A 20,052-nucleotide genomic window follows, 5' to 3' on the forward strand; every position below is an offset into this window, starting at 1 on the left:
TTAAAGCATCTGCGATAAACAGTTGCTGAGTAATCTTTGACGAAAATTTGTTTGAAAATTTTTGTTAAAAAATAAGCAAAGTCGTCATTTAACAGGAAGTTGACGTCCGACTGGTACAAAAATATATCCCACGATATGGCATGCCTTAACAGACACTGTATTAAAATTTCAAGCATCTGCGATAAATAGTTGCTGAGATAAATGCGACAGAAATTTTTGTTACGGATGGACAGACAGACGGACAGACAGACACACAAGGGTAAAACAGTATACCCCTCTCCTTTGGAGCGGGGGTATAAAAATGATAGGGCTGGGTATTGGATGAAATTTTGTATTGTGATATATTGCGATATTTTAAAATGTTGTGCAATATTTTTTTTTATCAACATTTGATTTTTTTAATGTTAATAGAGAATATTTGATAGATTTATATACATAAATCATTTGCACTATACGTCCATAGAAGAAAAAGAATAAAACATTTCTGTTAATTTATAAACTGTTTGAAAAAACCTTTGAACATTGGATGATTTATCATATAGCAAAACTAGACCAAATAGTTAATGCATTTTAGCCAGTCCACTGATCTAGTGGAAGAAGAAAATAAAACATGAAATGTGCAACATTTAATAAATTTACAGTTACTATAAGAAATGAATGTATTGACTGATTGGGTCAACCTGCAGGGAGACATAATTTGATAATAATATTATTATCATGTCAAACAACAGACCAAGTTCACATTTTGTAGCGTCTGGTCAACACATTTTCGAGAACCTTTTTTTTTTGTATTCCAATTTTTTAAAGTTCGGGTTCGTATACGGGTTCAGTGTGTATTGAATAAACGAGGCCAGTATGTGATCAATAATAATATCATGCATTACTTGTATCATTACTTTTATCGTTTTTAATTAAAAAGGTCAAGTATTCTGTTGTAAATTCATTTGGTCTTTTTTGTAATATTACAATCGGTTTGGGTTTGGCTGTTTGTGATTTGATTTTGGGTACAGAAGACGGGAAGAAATAATATTGTGCATAACACTGCATTGTTTCCACAAATTTCTTCCAGCAAATACTTAATGGACTCGGCGAAATTACCGGAGGTAAAATAAAGAGTATTTTTACCCACTTTTTATTTAATTAATTTTTTATTAATTTTAAATTAATACCTGTATAGTTGGAATTTTCTCTGTTTTTTATCTCCTTATCTTATTAAAACATATACCATCTCGTTTATCATAGCTATCAAATAGTTGTGTGATTCGAAGCTTTCATAGAACAATACAAAAAATAGAGAAGTATATTGCTTATGCAATACTCTCAGAATGCTTGTTTAATTAGTTTAAATCTGCCAGAAAAAAATTAAGCGAGATTTTAAAATCTCTTAGATGGGATTCTCGCAGTTTAACGATTTCAATTTGTAACCATAGAAACAAGAGTTAATTTTATATGCTGTAATGGCATTGATAGAGAGGTAAAGATTTTCAAATTAGCAAAGCACCCCTCCCCTAATGTGCCCCACCCTACCCTCAGGGGTCATGATTTGAACAAACTTGAATCTACACTTCTTGAGAATGCTTTCATACAAGCAACATTTTTTATGGCTGAAGTGTTGTTCAGAATTTTTCTTTACACTCATATATAAAAATTGATCCTCCAAATTGTGGCCCCACCCTAACATTGGGGATCGTCGTTTGAATCTACGTTACCTGGGGATGCTGCTGCACAAGTTACAGCTTTAAAGCTAATTAGGTTTGAAGAGGAATATTTTGAAAAATTTATCTCTGAATATTATTTATGTAAAACTTATTGCAAAATTTCAAAATTCTAAAACAGTGGAAGTATTTTGATTATAATGTACTTTTAGTTCCATTAATATCGACAGGTATCCAATACCACCTTAACTGTTTATCTATCTTATTGTTGGGTGTATTTGCTAAATAAAACAATTATGATGCACATAATTGAAATGGAGCGTACATTAAATCAGCAGTCTTAACTATTGAAAAATGATCAATATTCCGTTAGATCTAGTAAAAGAAAAAAAAAACACAGCTGAAAAATATAATATTTATTTAATCAGCATGAATGCTTGTACCATACTAACCAAAGCTAAAAATACTTTTTTTGGTTTGGGAAAAGACAGTGCATTAAGGATACTGGAAATTATTGCCAAACTATTGATCACGCATTTAGTACCTGCTTTGTCAAAATCGGGTTCTTTAACATACATGTAAGAAGAAAAAAACAGGGCAGTTTACTAGACATTTTAAATAAAGGTTTTTTTTATTCTTTTTAAGAAGAGGATTTGCAAATATTCCTTTCTTTGCAATGTACTTGATTTGGCTTAAAATGGTGTATAAATGTCACTTAGAAAAATCTCTACTTTTAAATAAATAGAGGGAATATAAGTACAATATGCGAGACTTTCAGGTATTCTAAACATTGTGAAGGTATCAATTACCCAGTTTCATTTTCAAATATGAAATTTTAAATACTTACCCTTTTAATTGATGTTATAGGTACTTGAAGTAAATCTTCAACTCTAGCCATGTACGAGGAACATAATTTCATCAGAGCATGATGTCTGTTAGTAATTACATGCATCTTGTCTTGAGCAATCATCATATCCTCAGATTCAGTCTCAGTTAAAAGCCTATCTGTAGTATCTTTCAGTCCAAGAATTCTCTCTTTGTTGCTCTCTAACTCAACTTTCAAACTCTTGAAAAAAAATACAAAAGAAATTAATGTTAAAAACCAAAATATTGTTAACGAGAGTTAAATTTCAATTCAAAACTTGACTGTAATTGCCCCTATTTACTAAAATTGAATTCCTTTTAAAGGTTTTTTTTATGAAATTGTAAAAAATATCCTCCCAAGAAGGATTATTTAAAATATTCAATAATAAATCGATGTGGCATATTTAAATCAGCAGTACACAAATTGTGAGTTTTTAAAGTTATACATTTAAAACTGGCAGATAGAATTTTTCTGAAATTTCAAAAATATTCTACATCAGTAAATATTAATTTTACACTTGAATAAAATCAGATTTTAAAGAGTCTAGTAAATCAAACAAATTTGTTGTAACTTGCTGTGATGCATTTTTGATAGCAAATAAGTAAATAAAAATGTATGATACCACATAATTGTTACAAGCTTATCGAAACAGCAAACAATAGACGCGCAATGCGGCAGTTTGCTAGCAAAACATATACAAGACTTGCGAATCATTGTAGAGTAATAATTGGCAGAACATTACGTAGCATAATTCGTAAAGAGGTGGATATCACCAGAGACCTTCTGATGCAAATATTTAGAAAATGGCGCATTTAAATTGAACTCATGAATTCTAACGGTACGTATGTTAAAGGGTCGTGGTGATGGTTTTTTGTGTTCTTTTCCTTTTTAAATGAGTAATGCATTTTTTTATAGTCAGCCCCATTTGAGTATCATTCGTCGAATTATAAGCGAGATACAGAGTTCATATTCTTTTGTTTTGTAAACAAAGCTCAGATCATGGTTCTGTTGAACATTCCCGGTTAAGACTTAAAACGAATGTGACAAAGGCTTGGAACTGTTTATATTATGTTCAAAACGAATAAGCAGATAGAAAAATCAGCTTGAAAATAAACATTCACAGGTATATTGAGCTAATTAAACCAAATATGGCACAGACCTTGTTACATAACAAAGAATTGTTTGTTGCTTAAAATAACTCTACGACTAACACACAAAGTTTGATGATTATTAGAAATGCATTTCTAAAACATTGTAAAAAAATAAGCATAGAAAAATTACATTTGATCAAAATTATGACCATGCCCAATAAAGTTACGAAAATTACGGTAATATGTTAAAATTTCCTCTTGTATCAATAATTTACGGTTCTGATTTAGCCCATATCACTGTTTATATTTTAAGTATAACCAGACGCTCCATCTATGCAAGTTTGGTGAAGTTAAGACCAGACAATGGACCTGCTCATGAAATTTTTTTGAGGCATCGAGGGTGAAGCATTACTCATCCCCTCACCCCGACTTCGTCTATGTGAGCGAAAAAACTTATGCCTAATTTTTTAATTCAGTGTTACTCTTACCTCCAGTTTAAACCATAGATTTTAAGCAGATTTGTTTTGATTATTAAGTCATAACATATCGTTTTTGGTAGAATTTAAAAGAGTTTAAGACACTTATTTAATTTAACCTGCAAGGAAACACCACGAAATTGAAAAAAAAAATCATTCCTTAGAAATGATATACTTGATATGACTGATTAATTTATAATATAAAAACGATAAAACCACCAAAAACAGCAAACCATGGATTTTTAAACATGTAGAATTAAGACTTTTACGATGGACAATGTTTACTTTCAACTATGAGCTCTTAAATCAATAAAGATAATAAGAAATTCGTCTGGGGAGATTAGAAACTTGTATATACAGTTAACTTACAGAAAGTGTTCGAAGCTTTGACCACATTGCTGTTTCATCCATGACAAGGTTTATTGGTTCACATTGTTGCAACTTATTCTCCACACCTTCTAACCAAAGAAGTAAATCATGAATGGTAGAGTGGAATTCCTGACATTGCATCAGTGCCATCTGAAGTTCTCTTTGTTGTATAGCAGCTTTCAAGCATAGTTTGTCCCAAAGACAATTTACTTCTTTGAGTTTATGGTAAAGTTGTCTTCCCTCTTCCGTCCTCAGATCAATGAAATCTTTTCCAAGAAAATTTACTGACTGAATTTTTGTTTTCTTTGATTCAAGGTGCACTAAAAAGTCCTGCAAAACATTTCAATGTATTTCAATTGATTTATTTTTTAATCTAAAGCTTAAAGGCATAATCATGTTACTAATATTACAAATTGATAACAAAACAAAAGTCAAAATGAGGCCCTTGGGCCACATCGCTAACCTAAACAACAGTTCCTTGTAAGATTTTGTTTCGTAGCATATACTATTTCTATTTTAAACAATGAACCTTTTCACTTTATTGGGCCGAAGCATTGGTCCTATGTTTATAGTTGGCTTTAACAATTAGAATCTACGCTTTTTGAGGATGCTTGCATAGAAATCTTTCAAACTGTAGCTCGTTGTTCTCGAGAAGAAGGAAAATGTTTAAACATTTTCCTATATAATTCTATGTTAAACGTTGAACCCCTCTTGGGGCCCCAGTTTAAGTTTTAATTATGGATAACAGATAACCCATGACAATGGAGGAAGACCAATGGCAATAGGTCACCTTTGTGATGCAGGTGATCTAAAATATACAAATGTTCAACTAGCTCATAAATAATTCATATAATGATAAATGGATAAATACCCTATGATGTTTGATAATCATATCCAATGTGTAACTTTTTTCAGAAGCAGTTTTCACATAGTTTTGATCAGTAACTACATCATGCAACCAACTTAATGTATTTTCAACGTCGATAACAAGTTTGGTCCATCCATGTTCCTGCTGTGACAATTTTGAATTCCTTTCATAAACACGACCCTGCATAATTTCCGGTTGGTGCACCACATCTACAATGTAAAATCAACTTAGTATAATGATCATTCAGTTTAAATATGTTTTTTTCACACTGTTGGTCGTAGTAGGAAAGAATTGTTTTGAAATATTTACTAATGAAGGTCTTCCGTTTTCAGCGGAAGACATTATTGCTTTCGTACTGTTTATAATTATTTTTTTCCAAATTTTGTGCACGCGATTTCTCAAAAACTATTCGACCGATCTCAACAATTTTTTCGCAGATGATGGGACACTATCAGCGATATGACTTTGAAATTTTCAGGATAGGTAGACCATAGTTTGAAGTTGTGCACAATTTGTTTGTTTAACGCCAGTGGTGCCATTTTTTGGAGCTCAGCTAGGCACGAGAATTGGGTACGAATCATGAATAAAAAAAATTTGGACGTTTTGGTCGGTATATTTTTATCAGTTGATATTTTCTTAAGACATATAACAAAAGTGGTAGAGTTTGAAACGTTCTTTCTAACAAAATCAAGAAAAAGGGCTGGTCCCTTTATTTAGGGGCCAATAGACTCGTAAAGACTATTACAAATAACTTAAAACGATTAAGATTTTGTTATGCATTGTAAAAGTTGTTGATCGTAACAATATCTATCTGGAAAACTCATTGCCACATCCATTTATAAAGTAATAAAGGATTTTTGTACATTATCTAAAAGTAGTGGTGGAGGGGGGGGGGGGTTAATTCTGAAATTGTATCGATTATTCATGGTATCATTTAAAACAGAAATCGACCGGAAGACCCACTCGTTACTCGTAACGAGATCATTTCAAGTTATAATTGTCATACAAAAACATATAAGAACCTGTTGACAACATTTGCGCAAAATTTAAATAATAGAAGGCAGGATACCCTGATAAACAGTAAATTTACTAGAAGGTATTCCGTTTAAAATGAACACCCCAATAAAAATAATAAAATCTACAAAAACAACCAAAGGATTTAAAATATTGCGGCCATCTTATTTTGAACCCTTTCTCTGATAGGAATTGATAAATATTAATAGGACGGAATCAAATATATATAGTGGTTAAGGGTCAAGAATCATGAAAGATTTTAGACTTGGGTCAAAATTTCTGATATTCATCAAATACTTATTAATTTAAAATTGACACTCGGAATGTGTAAAATTTATAAAGACAGGGAAATAATTATTCATTGCATTTTAAATTTTGTAGGTATGGCATAATAAATATGTGGTGTGATGAAAAATTTTGACTTAAGTCTAAAATTGCTTCAGGATCCTGCGGCCTAGAGAATTAAAATGTAAAGTTTACAGACAGAGAGACAGACAGGCAGACCGACAATCCAGGGGCAGTTGGACTCCGGGCAAAAAGTGGGGGAAAATAGTTCACTTGAGCTTTCAGCTCAGGTGAGCTAAAAAAAAAAACCTCTGATGAACCTTAGCTACACTGTAAACTAAACAAGAGGCCCATGGGCCATATCGCTCACTTGAGCTACAATAGGCACGATAAAATCAGCTTAATGGTTTCCCCTAAATTTTCATATGCTTATAATCAAGTTTCTTTTCAAACAGGATGACTTTATAGCCAGGTCACATTTTGAGCTTTGTAGTTCCAAAAAGACCCTAAACAATTGTTAATATATGGGATACAAACCCTAATCAAACTATGAACCTCTTCTTAGGACAGACAGACAGACGGACGGACAGACGGACGACAGGCAAAATTCGATCAGAAAAGCTCACTTGAGCTTTTAGCTCATGTGAGCTAAAAGGTGAAACATTGATAATGCCAAAACAAATACCGAATCATAACAAAACGTTGTTATTAAAAAGGTTCACTAAATTTATTTTTCAGGTTAGCAAAACCTTTTTAGAGATACTGATAAAAAATTACCTTCTGCTTTCTGATTACTACCTGAATTATTTCTAAAAATGTGCTCCTCCTGGGGACTTCCTTGGCCTGAACAGTCAGTGTACATTTCAAAGTCAAAAGGAGTATCAGATGCGAGATCAGTTGACATAATGGATTTTAGCTGCAAAACAGTATCAAAAGTTTAGATTAATTAGTTTGATATTTACGTTTTAAATGAGCTTTGAGAATTTAAACTACACGTTAGAAAAATGCTAGCAAAAAAATGCCCCGCAAAAGTTGTTTTACTTTCCATGTTATGGGAGTTTTGAAAAAAAAAATGGAGTTAGTGGAGATAAAAATATATTTATCTAAACAGTCAAACATTAAATTGAGGTCAAATTTTTATTCTTAATCAAGTTTACTTTAAATCTTTTTTAATTGTTTGTTCAAGAGTTCTAATTGTACGAAAAAGAAAACAGATTTCTTAAATTTAATTACAATGGTCAGAACTATAGCATTATTTTTGTAATTGATAAGATCACAATATCATATGTAAATGTACAATCAATTCTTCATGATACCTGGGGACTTTAAATCAAGAGATATTTGTGTTTTATTAAGCTAAAATGAACTATCGAAATATCTAATTTTATTCAAGACTAGCTTATTGTCCCCAAGTAATAATCATATTTAATACTGTAAAAATTAGTTATTTGATCTCCCGTTTGTGGGTTTAGCAAAATGCTCTGGTTTTATATTTTTAGCATTTCTAAAACATTTACTCTTATCTTATCCGAATTAAAAAAAAACTTTTTACTTTTGAAAAATTTAGAAACTATGGCAATTCATCCTACATTGTATGTAAAAACTTTATGTAAATATTTTATGATAAAAATAATTCTTGCTGAACATTTTTGTTACAAACCTATACAACAAAGTGTTATTTTGACCGAAGAAGCACCGCTTTAATGTGTTTTCTAATGCTACGGCTATGTGTCTCTATATTATGCTGAGACTAATAGTTACAACTTAAAGCGTTATTTTATGATTTATCATAACTTTATGACTGATTAAAATTTGGATTTATGTTTGAAACTGCTTTATGATCCTGAGGCCAGCTCCAGTAAACTAAACCTGTTTTACAAAACCTCTAATCCGAAACCTTAATGGCTCAGATATAGTATCCAAGCCTGTCCAGTATATATAAGGTATCATAAGATGCATCATCAATCCAAGTTTGGTAAATATAGAATCAATCTTGACTAGGAAAGTCGATAAGAGAGCATCTGCTACAAAAACATTCCTCTACTTCCACCTGCATCAGATACCTACGGCTTAGATTTAGACTTGTAAAGTACATGAGCATCATAAGGTATGTGACAGTTATAACTAAGATAGGGCCACCAAAAGGCACATGCTCCAAAAATTCTAACCTACACCAAAAACCTAAACTCCTCCGGCATCTGAAATTCATAGCTCATATTAAGCATTCAAACCTGTTAAATGCATCAGGATCATAAGGTGCATCAATCAAAGGACCAGATATAACTAGAATTGGGCCATCAAACGGGCCTCCCTCAAATTTAAACCTGCTCCAAAAACTCTAACCTCATCCAGCTTCTGAAATTCATGGCTCGTATTTAACACCCGTCTGTTAAGACATGCAGTACCTAAAGATGCACAAACTAAGTTTGGTGAAATTAGGATGAGAAATAACGTCATGGTATTGTAAAAGTTTCCAAACATTTCTTTAAGTTAGTGAGCTTAAAATGTAATACATGTTTAAAGTTAAATACATCTTCAAGATCAGGTTTTTATTAAAGTTCCGGCAATTTTTACATACCTTCAAATCTTTACTGAACTGATATGCTCTTTCTGAAACAGCTCTCATGTAGTTTTTTAACTCATCTACCTCTCTTTGGATTTTACTGGCGTTTTCTACATCTTCTTTTTCCATAAGAAGCAGAGCATACGAGTCAAGGCTGCTCACATTTCTTTCTTTGGAATCTATTTCTTTTTCTATTTTCTAAAATTGAGACACACCATTTGATTATCTATCAATAAAATCCATTCATCCCATTGTGGTTCTACCCTACCCCTAGTGACCATGACAAACTTGAAATTTCACAACATGAGGATGCTTCCACAAAAGTTGAAGCCTTTCCGGCTGAATGATTTTTAATATGTTTTTTAAAAACTATATATTCTATATATATATATATATATATATATATATATATATATATATATATATATATATATATATATATATATATATATATTCCTATGTAAAATTTCATCCTACCATTTTGGCCCCATCCTACCCCAGGGGCCATGATAAAAACAAATTTTAATCTACACTACCTGATGATGCTTCAATACAAGTTACAGCTTTTATGGGAAACTTTTGAAAGAAGATTTTTAAAAATACCAACAGATTTTTAATAATTTTAAATAATCTTCCTTTTAAAGAGTGTGTGGCACTTCATTTAAAGAATTTTGATCAATCTCCTTCATCTAGTGATGCTTGAAATTGGCCCAGAGGTTCCAAGAAGAAAATGAAAATGTAAAAAGTTTACATCACCGACAACACCAATGACAACAACGCCAACAACGGACACATTTTAATCAGAAAAGCTCACTTACGCTTTCAGCTTAGGTGAGATAAAAAGCAATAAATATGAGGTTCTATATGTTGTTTTGCATGAAAACAACGCATAAAAGAGCAGAATGCCTATTTTAATTATTATAACTGCACAGCTCCAATTTAACGACTTAAATTCAAGATTTAACATCTGAAAAAATCGAAAGGAGCTCAGTAGTGTCTACTCTACAACCATTTCTTGAAACTAAATATCTAAACTTATTTTGGTTGTAACTTGGTCACAAAAGAGTGTACCTTATTCTTGAAATAAAGTCTGTTACCAATTTTTATATTTATGTTTTGACTCTTGACATGTTATTTAACTATTAATATCATTTTTGAAAAATATCACAATTTCACAAAATTCAAACAATCCGTTGATGAAGTACATGTTGACACAAGACCTGGGTTGACCGAAATGTAAAACCTTTTAACTTTCCAAAAAGATATCAATTTTGTGATTGTAATTCATAATGCTATTCAAATGCCGACTAAGGCCATGCTGTTTACTTCCCTGGCATAAACAACCATGACTCATACATACCTTAACTTCTGCCATTTTAGCCTCAGTGCTCATAGAGGAAAAGTGCTCTAAATCAGTTACTCTAACATCAATATCTGTAAGCCATTTGTAAAGCACATTCTTCATGGTTTTAAAGTCATCATCTAATGCTGCAGATTGCCTGAGATTTATTAATATGGCTGAGACTCTGTGTTGTATTATATCCCATTCTTTGTTACAATAAAAAACTGTTGACTTTAACGTCCCCATATGATCGGTTCTCCCCTCTCTTGCCAGCTTTCTGTAGACCTTGTTCATCTTCTCCAATTTACTGTACATTCCATGAATTTTCTTCATTATTTGCTGGAAAGAACAAAATAAAAGGTATTTGTATTGAAAATAATGTATTTTCATTAACACGAGGCTCATTGGCGTTACATCAAACAGTTATCTGTGTACCATTGTATTGTAATTCCTTGTCTAAAATGCTTGACTGGTATCTCAAATACCGTCTGCAGATAAAATGCCATTTTTAGGCACTTTTAATTACTGTGCCCAAAACTACATCAAAGAATTTGAGAGTACTATTTGAGAGTACTCATTTTTAGAGTTTAGATTTAAACTAAGAAAACCAGTATGATATAAAAAAAAATATTGATTTTCTTGTTTAAAAAAATCTATAAGATGTTAAAGAAAATTATCAAAATTTTGAAGCTAAAGTACATTTTTATTAGCTAGGCCTATAACAATCATAGTAGATTTTATATATGTTCATCATCGTGGTAGCTTTCTTAAGATAAAAGTACCTCATAACGTTGTATTTTCTCCTTGGAGAAATTTGCATCCATTTGGTCAGACGCTGAAGAATCAATCTCTAATTTGATACTTATTACCCAATTTTCAAAAGATTTACAATCTTCTTTTAGACTTTCCAAAGTTATCCATGTTTCTTTAATCCTGAAAAATAAAATAAAATACATCTGTAAGCCTATGCTAACTAGTGTTACCCCCACTCTGATGTAAATATACAAAATTTGAGCAAAGACGACATGTAACAAGACGTTAACATCGAATTTGTTCAAAAAATAAATCCCACCAAACCAACCAAAGCCGGCATCTTTTTCATTTCATTTTTTTGGGGAGGGGGTTCAGAAAAACAAATGGTTTGCGCGGGGGAGGGGATGTGTTCGTTTAAATAATTTCTCTGCTTTTTTCTTTTTAAATGCATTATTGATTTTTTTGATAATTTTTTAAATCGATATTACTTCTCATCACTAACTTTTCCAAAAATTGTGATATTTAGGCGATACATTATTATAATTGTGAAGATGAAGTAGGAACCTCAACTTGTTAATCGATAGGAAAGTTTTAGACCAGACATGATTATACATTTTCTCTTCCAGTGACCTTGAACTTGTACAAATGACCTTTGATCAAAATCATGATACTCTCTTAGGTCATAAGCAATCTTTATTTAAAGTATGAACTTCCAATGTTTTTTTCATAAGAAAGATATAAAACAGACATGAATAATGCACTTTTCCTTCCAGTGACCTTGAACTTGCCCAAATGAAATTGAGTCAACTCTGACACAACCTCTGGTCATAAACAATCTTTGTGTAAAGTAGGAAATTCCACTTTTCCTTCATAAGAATCTGATGGGTAAGTTGTTGACCACCTAGCCTCCTTAATCAGAAAATTAAACCCCTGTACTATAATGTTTACTAGTATATAGAGTTAAAATAGTTTTATACATTGATTAAAATGCAGAGCTCAAACGACATTAAAAACACACATTTCGATTGATTTAACAATAATACACGATTCTACACGATGCATACTTATTTAAAATGGTTATCGTTACTACTAAAAAATTCACCCCTCCATTATGGCCCCACTCTACCTCCAGGGATAATGATTTTAACTTGAATCTGTCTTACCTAAGGATTTTTCCCAATAATTTAAGTTTCAGCTTTCCTAGATTATGAGTCGAAGATTTACTCTGTATATTCGTATGTAAAAATTTGACATCCCCTACACCCAGGGGTCATGATTTGAACAAACTTGAATCTACCCTACATGAGGACACCCCCACACAAGTTCCACCTTCCCTTGCCCATTGGTTTTTGAGAAGAAAATTTTGAAAGATTTACTCTATATATTCCTGTGTTCAATTGTCGCCCCACCCTACCCTCAGGGTCGGGATTTTTCAAAACTTTGAATCTTCTCTACCCGAGGAGACAGTACGTACAGTTTGATTTTTGTTAATGAGAATAAAACTAATTTGAAACGAACTCAGTTGAATTCGTCTGCCTCAAATCATAAGCCAAATTTAAACTACACGATGAATTAACATTACGAGGTCATGTTTCAAGTTTTGATTTCAGAAATAGTCGAAAAAAATGTGTGATTCTTTAATTTCTTTCAATGCTTATCAATTTCATATGTTGATAAATTGAACAGTTTCCTACTTTCTTTGTATCTAAAAGATCGGTTTATTAATGTTAATGAGATCCTAATCTTTTTCAAAGATCATAATTTTAAAAAAAAATATTCACTAGCTGATGATGTTTCAAAACAAGTTGGAACTTTTCTGGTGTAATTGATTTTTAGAATTTTTCCAATTATCATTTTCCCTATTGAATGTAACTTTACTTTCATTTAAATAAGCTTGAACCTCCATTACCCAAAGATGCTTTGTTCGGCTGAACTTTCAGCTCTGGTTAGCAAAACATAATAGGTTTACATGTAAAGTTTATAGATATACCATGCATACTAGGGAAACATGTATTATGTGACACCCATTTCATGTCAGAAAACTAACAGTGAAAAATATCATGTGTGTACAAACCATAAACTTCTATCAGGACAAATTTGGCAAATACGTTTCCAACGACGATCTAAATTTTTCATCGCCGTCTGTAAATCAGTAAATTCTATTTCTGACGGACAGGCATCAGAATCATGAAGCAAAACCTCACAGAGATTCAACACACTTCCAACTCCTGTGCTATGATGCTCTATGTCTCTTTGAAGATTCTGTCAATGTAAAATAACAAAGTTATCGAAGCTACCTCCAGGACACTTTTTCCTAACGTTCCCTTCATTAAAACAGCCGAGGGATTGCAGTCTACACTGAAACAGCCGGTACAAATCTTATTCATAACATGCAGTTTTCATGTTACTAATTGCCAATTAACTAAAGGTCTAGAGGGCGCTTATAGGTCAAGGGAATTGTCAAATAGGATTTTACAGTATTTAGCATTAGTAAATCAATTTAAAATTTATACAGTTCAATCATTTATTTATTTGATATTCATTGTATGCTCTTGCACTATAATAAGGGGGAAAAAGATTACCTTTTGGTGCTCAAGTTTTGATTTGAACTCCATTTCTTCTGAGTTCATAAAATATAAAGGTGTAGATAGTTCATGTTCTATATGTGAAAGCCATTTACGTAGATTTCCCATACTAATATCCAACTGTCTAATTGCAAACATCGTCTCCTCTAACTTTCTCTTTCTGAAAATCAAAAAATTAAAGAGATATACACTTCTCCCCTTTACTTCGCCTTCATTTGTGTTTGAAAGGAAAATACCTTTTACAAAAATAGATAAAGGTACATGTCTTTATAGGAACTTATTTTATAGTGGTTCTTTAACACCACTGAGATTTTTCATAAATTCAGAAACCCTGCTTTGAAAAATGAATATAAATAATATGAATGCATATTAAGTAAAAAAAATGCAAAGAATGTAAGTGTAAATAGAGTATAGTGTTACTGACGAAATATGCATTGAGTGTGCTCACACTCGAATTAAAAAAGAGAATTAACGAATATCCAGCAGATACGATACATGTAATATGATTCCTCGACTCGCATCATGATTGAAGTGAAAAGTAAAAAATATCTACCACTGATTGGAATCGATCTAGCAACTTGCAAAATCCTAAAGACCTACATGTTACCACCAGTCCACACATAAAACACTTTCATGTGTCTTTTGATGTCTTTTGATATATGTGGATATATACAAGATTGTATGAGAAAAGTCAGTAATTCAAATTATTGTCAAATTTCCAGTTCAAAGACCACTTTGCTACTATACCTGTACAACATAATATTAATCGAATTTCTTTCGTTTAAAGTGGTTCAAATAGTCACATATCCAACTTTTTATTCCATACTAACTGTTTTCCTATATATCCCTAACAAAACCTTAAGATTTTAATTATGTCGTGTAAATAATAGGACCCTTTTACCATGATAATTTTGTAAATTGCGTTTCTCTGAATATATAATTTTTAACTATATATTGTATTATATTACCAATGCTTATGTTTGCAAAAGCGTTTTATTGTAGGCGAAATCGTATACCAAGTGTGCTATACCTTTTTGCAAGTTTAAAAATCATAAGTAACACAAATTTAAAAAAAAAATAAAGGTAATCAAAGATTAATTAGCTCACTAAAATGAGACATCACTATTATGAGCCCTCCATTATCATACTACATGAAAATCATACTTAATGATATTTCATATTCAATTGTAAGGTGTCAAGCAATATTTTATCAAATCATATGACATGATTTGTCAATATCATATTGTGTCCTATGATTAGATATCAATTATATTTTTTATGTAATAATGGTAAAAAACAATATGGTATAATACAATATTAGATTGTATTAGATATGATTTTATATTATTATACTTTCATGTTAAATACTGAAATCTGATTGGCTTAGACGCAGTTGATAATCCGTTCTATCACCCTCAGCGTTAGCAACGCACTTGGCAACGGGTAACAAAAAGAATTGTTACATGCGTGTAAATTATGCGCTTACGGTTCGCCGTAGAATTCATGTCATGTTTATATAAAAGCAGTAAAATTTTCTCTAAAATGAAGACATTCAGTATAATAAAATAATTAGTGCCTGTTTGGGAGGGTAACTGTTGAAATTGACACCCCTCGAAAACCATTGTCAACCTCCGCTTCGCGTCGGTTGACAATGGCTTTCTCAGGGTGTCAATTTCAACAGTTACCCTCCCAAACAGGCACTATTTATATAATGCAATACAATTACAATATAACATCATATTTTATTATATACCTACCTTCATTTCAAAAATAATAAATTCATGGTTGGTTTTTAATATAAATTGTGTGAAAAGGGCACTAGTCTGACATATGTTTAAGTTAATGATCTTTACAAAAATAAATGATTTTTAACAATTAAAAAAAACGGAATTTTGGTTCTAGACACATATTTACAAGTGATATAAAATCATGTAGATCATACCATATTTCAGCATGTATATTATCACATAATATTTACATTTTCCAGTGTCTTCGCCTGTGATAACACTACGTATCGATTTTGTACTATATAACCCATAATACAAATGCCGCCAAATCGAGGCGCCAGCGGGGTTTGCTAATCTATCATTTGAATATATAATTGTACGATTGCTTAAAATTATATAAATATAAGTAATAAGGAATCATTCTTTGAATATTATGAGATGATAATTTCGGTCGGGGTGTGATCAAATCTATCATAAAGCCCTTTGGGCTTTACTGGATTTGATCACGCCCCGACCGAAATTATCACATCATAATACTCAAAGAATGATTCCTTATTCCTTATATATGTCTAGGGTCAATGAAATGAACTGATGGGTCTGTCTGTATTCTACAGAATTGGATTTCTACTGTTAACTCTTATGTGAACTGTGTGCGAGACACAGAACTGAAATTTAAACCTTATTTGATTTTTTTTGTAGATGCATTAAAAATAGAGTACTGAAATATATTATAATAAGTGTTGACCGAGTCTGTATAGTGTCGACTGTCACGTCGCGTGTACAAGGTTGTGTTCAATAAAGTGATTATTATTTACATTTGACAGGTGTAATTAGATTATTAGAAGGACATCTAATAGATATTTTTGGTGACCTTACGCACATGGGTATTTTATGCAGATTTCAGCTTATTGTGTAACTAAAGTAAATTATTCCCTTGCGTAAAAACCACTTATACGGTACATGTGAAGTTGTTTTTTTCATACTTTTCAATTTGATTTAAGTGCCCACAATTTAGAAATATGACATCAGAAAGTACACTTTTTCCCGTCATTAAGTATTTGTATTTTCAGCAAAAAACGGCTTGTTCATCTTTCGGAAAACATTGAGCGCATTCTTGAACAAACAAAATATTTTTATCGGAGATGTATCTTTCCAAGACAAGTAAGTAAATAAACATTATTCTTCATAAAAAAGAAAGAGAAATGTCTATTTTTAACTGATTTTAATTGAATTTTAAATAAAGCATCATTTCTGACGTCATATACTACCAAAGAATGCAATTTAACCAAAAAAATAGGTGAAAAATATATCTAATAACAACTCTTTTAAAACTAACATAACAAATGAATATAGGCAGAACACTTTAAAAAATGCCAAATTATGGGGGTCATATGAGTCATATGAGTCATACTATGCGCATGTATCATAAATAGTTTTTTTTTATCGTAACATAATCCTTAACGTAATCCTTAATTTGTATAAAATCAAGTAATAAGATTTAACATCCTTATTTTCTCTGGGGTCAAAAATAAAGTATAAAAGAGGCATGATCATGATTTTAATCAATTTCTATTTTTCTGTTTATATTATTTACAATGCTTTAGGAATGCATTTCTGATAATCAAATGAAATTTGAGAGCCAGTCGCAGAGTTATAGGCAAGGTACATGGCCCACGATTATTGGCTGTGTAAACCTTTAGTTAGTGTTCAATATACCAGTAAAAAATCGTCATCAAGCTGACTTGTCTACCTTCTTATTCATTTTAAGCATAAATAAACATTAAACACATTCGTTTTAGGTATAAAACTGGAATTTTCAATTCAACATTCAAAATGTAAACAAAAGCTTTGTTTACACAGCAAAGAATTGTAAGCTTTGTAACTCGCTTATAACTCACTGAATGACACTCAAATTCTGGTTGCATATTTAAAATGCCTTGTTGATGTATTGTAAAATTTAAAATCGGAAAAATAATGTTTGACCAAAATTCTGACCATGCCCCTTGAAGGTTAGGCAGACTAGTCTTTTTTAGTAGTCTTTAGATTTTTATGTCAAGAATCGTTTAGGTCAAAGAGAAAAAAACCAAAGTCTTACCTAAATCTTATGGTGTTTAACAAATGATTCCATTTGTCCCGTGTTTTTTTAATTTTACATTGTATATTTGATATTTGATTCCCTTTGCTGATTTTTAGTAGCTCCTGTCCATCTTCCAGTAATGTATTTTTGTACTTTTCCTTGACAAGAATCTCTTCATGATATTCCTGCATAAGAAAACATATTTTTCAAGAACATTGTACAACCATATGTTTTGATCTATTTTTAAAAGATACATACAGCTGTAAATCAACTTTTAATCATTTATGAGATCCACAAACATGATAGTAAGCACCTTTTTATTGCATTTAGTCAAAAAGTGAAACTATTGACAATGCCATTATTTTTTTACACAAAACCTGAGGAAATTTTCAGACAAGCGATTTTCTGGCAAAATTTTCTAAAAAGTTTTCAATAATTCTTAATTATCTGCTTGAGACAAGGCTCAGTATTTCATTTTACCAAACCAGAATCCCCTTTAACTGCTTTGTGCCATGTTTAGTTAAAATTGGCCCTATGCTTAGAAGACATCAAATATGTGAAAAGTTTACAAATGGGCGGAATACGGACAAAAAAGCTTAATTTGGCTTTCAAATCAGGTGAGCTGAAAATCAAATGGTCATGATTCTGCTGAGTTGTTCTAATTAAAATAAAGCAACTAAAATACTACTAAAGAATAGCTTGTGATGACAACTAGGAATTGAACGTAATAGTCATCCTACTAAGGAAATTGGTTTGAGACGTATGTCTAACCCAAACTCAAAACTGTCCTACTCATTGGGAAACCTTATAATCCTCTGTGGCTAATTTCAAATTGGACAAATATAAAGCTAATTAAAATGACTAAAATAATTAATTCATAAAGGTTTGTGACACATAAATTTTTAAGGTTGCATATGGTTAAGTAGACCATTTTGAGCAAATTTTCTTCTATACTGTATTTCAAAATATTTTTCCTTTTTAAGATATAGGTGATTAAAATTGTGGACTGTTGACCCCCTTGAAAACATCTGAATGTGTTCATAAAAATATATCTTCGAGTGTTTACCAATTATTATTTTAAAAATAGGTAAGGATTACCTCAATTACTTTTCAAAATCAGTGTACAATATAAAAGATAAGAAAAATTAAAACTGTCGTAAATTCATTAAATCTTTTCTTATCTTCATAAAAATGACAGGTCCACATCTTCAGATGGTGTTCAACATATGTACAAGTTTATTCTATTCTATGTACTATAGTAAAAAGTCTATAGGAAATTCATAACTGTCATAACATAAAAAGTCTAAGAAAGTCATAACTGTGTCAACAGCTGTACAAATCGACAGCCAGATGGACAGACGGCGGACGGACAGACAGACAGACAGACAGACAGACAGACAGGGTGATTCAAATATACCCCCTTAACTTCGTTTGCTGGGACCTCATGAATCGTACATCTTACATTCTATTAACTAACCTTTGCAAATTTTGATAATAGGTCTTCAATATGGTATTCTTGATCTGTTAAGATTCTGTATTCCATTTTGTCTATCCAATCATGAAGACCAGTCACATTATTTTGAAATTCTGCCCACTGCATCATCATTTTCTGTATCTGAATTTTGCGTTGAGACACTTGAGCGTTGATTTCATGCCATTGTTTGTTCAACAAGAGAATTTGTTCGTCCAATACATTGAAATCATCTAATTTAATAACACTGCACAATTTCTTTTCCATATCCTGAAGTAACCTTTGCTGAATATCAGATATTTGAAAATCTTCTATGTCCTATGAAAAAAAAGATAACAAATCATATGAGTCACAATAAGTGATATGTTCTAAATTTCAAAGAAGCATATGCATATAGATAGTCTATGTTAAAAATTAGCATATGCATGATGCTAATACAAAGAAAAACCAGGATTATTTATCAAACATTATATACATGTATCTTATAAAATGTATTAGGCTAATCATTTGCCTTAAATTACAGCAAATTCATCTAAATAAGATATGAAGAATTGAAATTGAAATCAAAATGATATTAAAACTAAAACTGAATTTGATCGATCGAGTTTCTCGCATGCTAATGTCATGACTGATACTATTATTAATATATATTGCCCTTTTTATCTTTTGACAACAGTTTTTGCCTGTTTTGGCAGAAACAAGCCAGTTTAAGAAAATATAACATTTTTATTCTCAAATAAACAAGATGGCCTCACACCCCCTTAAGCAGGAAACTGCTAATTCTGTACAGTCTGAGGCGCGTCATATTGGGTATAGTTTCTCAGATCTCATTGGGACCGGAAATGAAAGACCGAGGAAAAACTTCAAATGATCAAGAGTTCGATTTTTCAAGAGTTCGGAATTCTCTGGAT

General features: G+C 31.5%; 1 protein-coding gene across 5 annotated transcripts in view; it reads right to left on the reverse strand.

Moving 5' to 3' along the window:
* Window positions 1-20,052, reverse strand: part of LOC136276552 (nesprin-1-like) — a 30,022-nt gene that overhangs the window by 6,126 nt on the left and 3,844 nt on the right. For 4 of the 5 annotated variants that reach the window (XR_010715058.1, XM_066088858.1, XM_066088861.1 and 1 more), the window contains exons 2-12: window positions 19,148-19,459; window positions 17,689-17,855; window positions 13,864-14,026; window positions 13,356-13,543; window positions 11,311-11,461; window positions 10,547-10,867; window positions 9,202-9,384; window positions 7,401-7,539; window positions 5,328-5,533; window positions 4,457-4,786; window positions 2,503-2,721 (exon numbers count right to left, since the gene is read on the reverse strand). Coding sequence is in view for 4 of the 5 variants with exons in the window: in XM_066088858.1 (XP_065944930.1) it covers window positions 2,503-2,721; window positions 4,457-4,786; window positions 5,328-5,533; window positions 7,401-7,539; window positions 9,202-9,384; window positions 10,547-10,867; window positions 11,311-11,461; window positions 13,356-13,543; window positions 13,864-14,026; window positions 17,689-17,855; window positions 19,148-19,459 (2,379 nt within the window). In the remaining variant the exon portion in view is untranslated. The remainder of the gene's footprint in view (window positions 1-2,502; window positions 2,722-4,456; window positions 4,787-5,327; window positions 5,534-7,400; window positions 7,540-9,201; window positions 9,385-10,546; window positions 10,868-11,310; window positions 11,462-13,355; window positions 13,544-13,863; window positions 14,027-17,688; window positions 17,856-19,147; window positions 19,460-20,052) is intronic. The other variant, XM_066088859.1, reaches the window with a different exon arrangement.

This window comes from Magallana gigas, chromosome 6, assembly GCF_963853765.1.
Source record: "Magallana gigas chromosome 6, xbMagGiga1.1, whole genome shotgun sequence".
Taxonomy (NCBI): domain Eukaryota; kingdom Metazoa; phylum Mollusca; class Bivalvia; order Ostreida; family Ostreidae; genus Magallana; species Magallana gigas.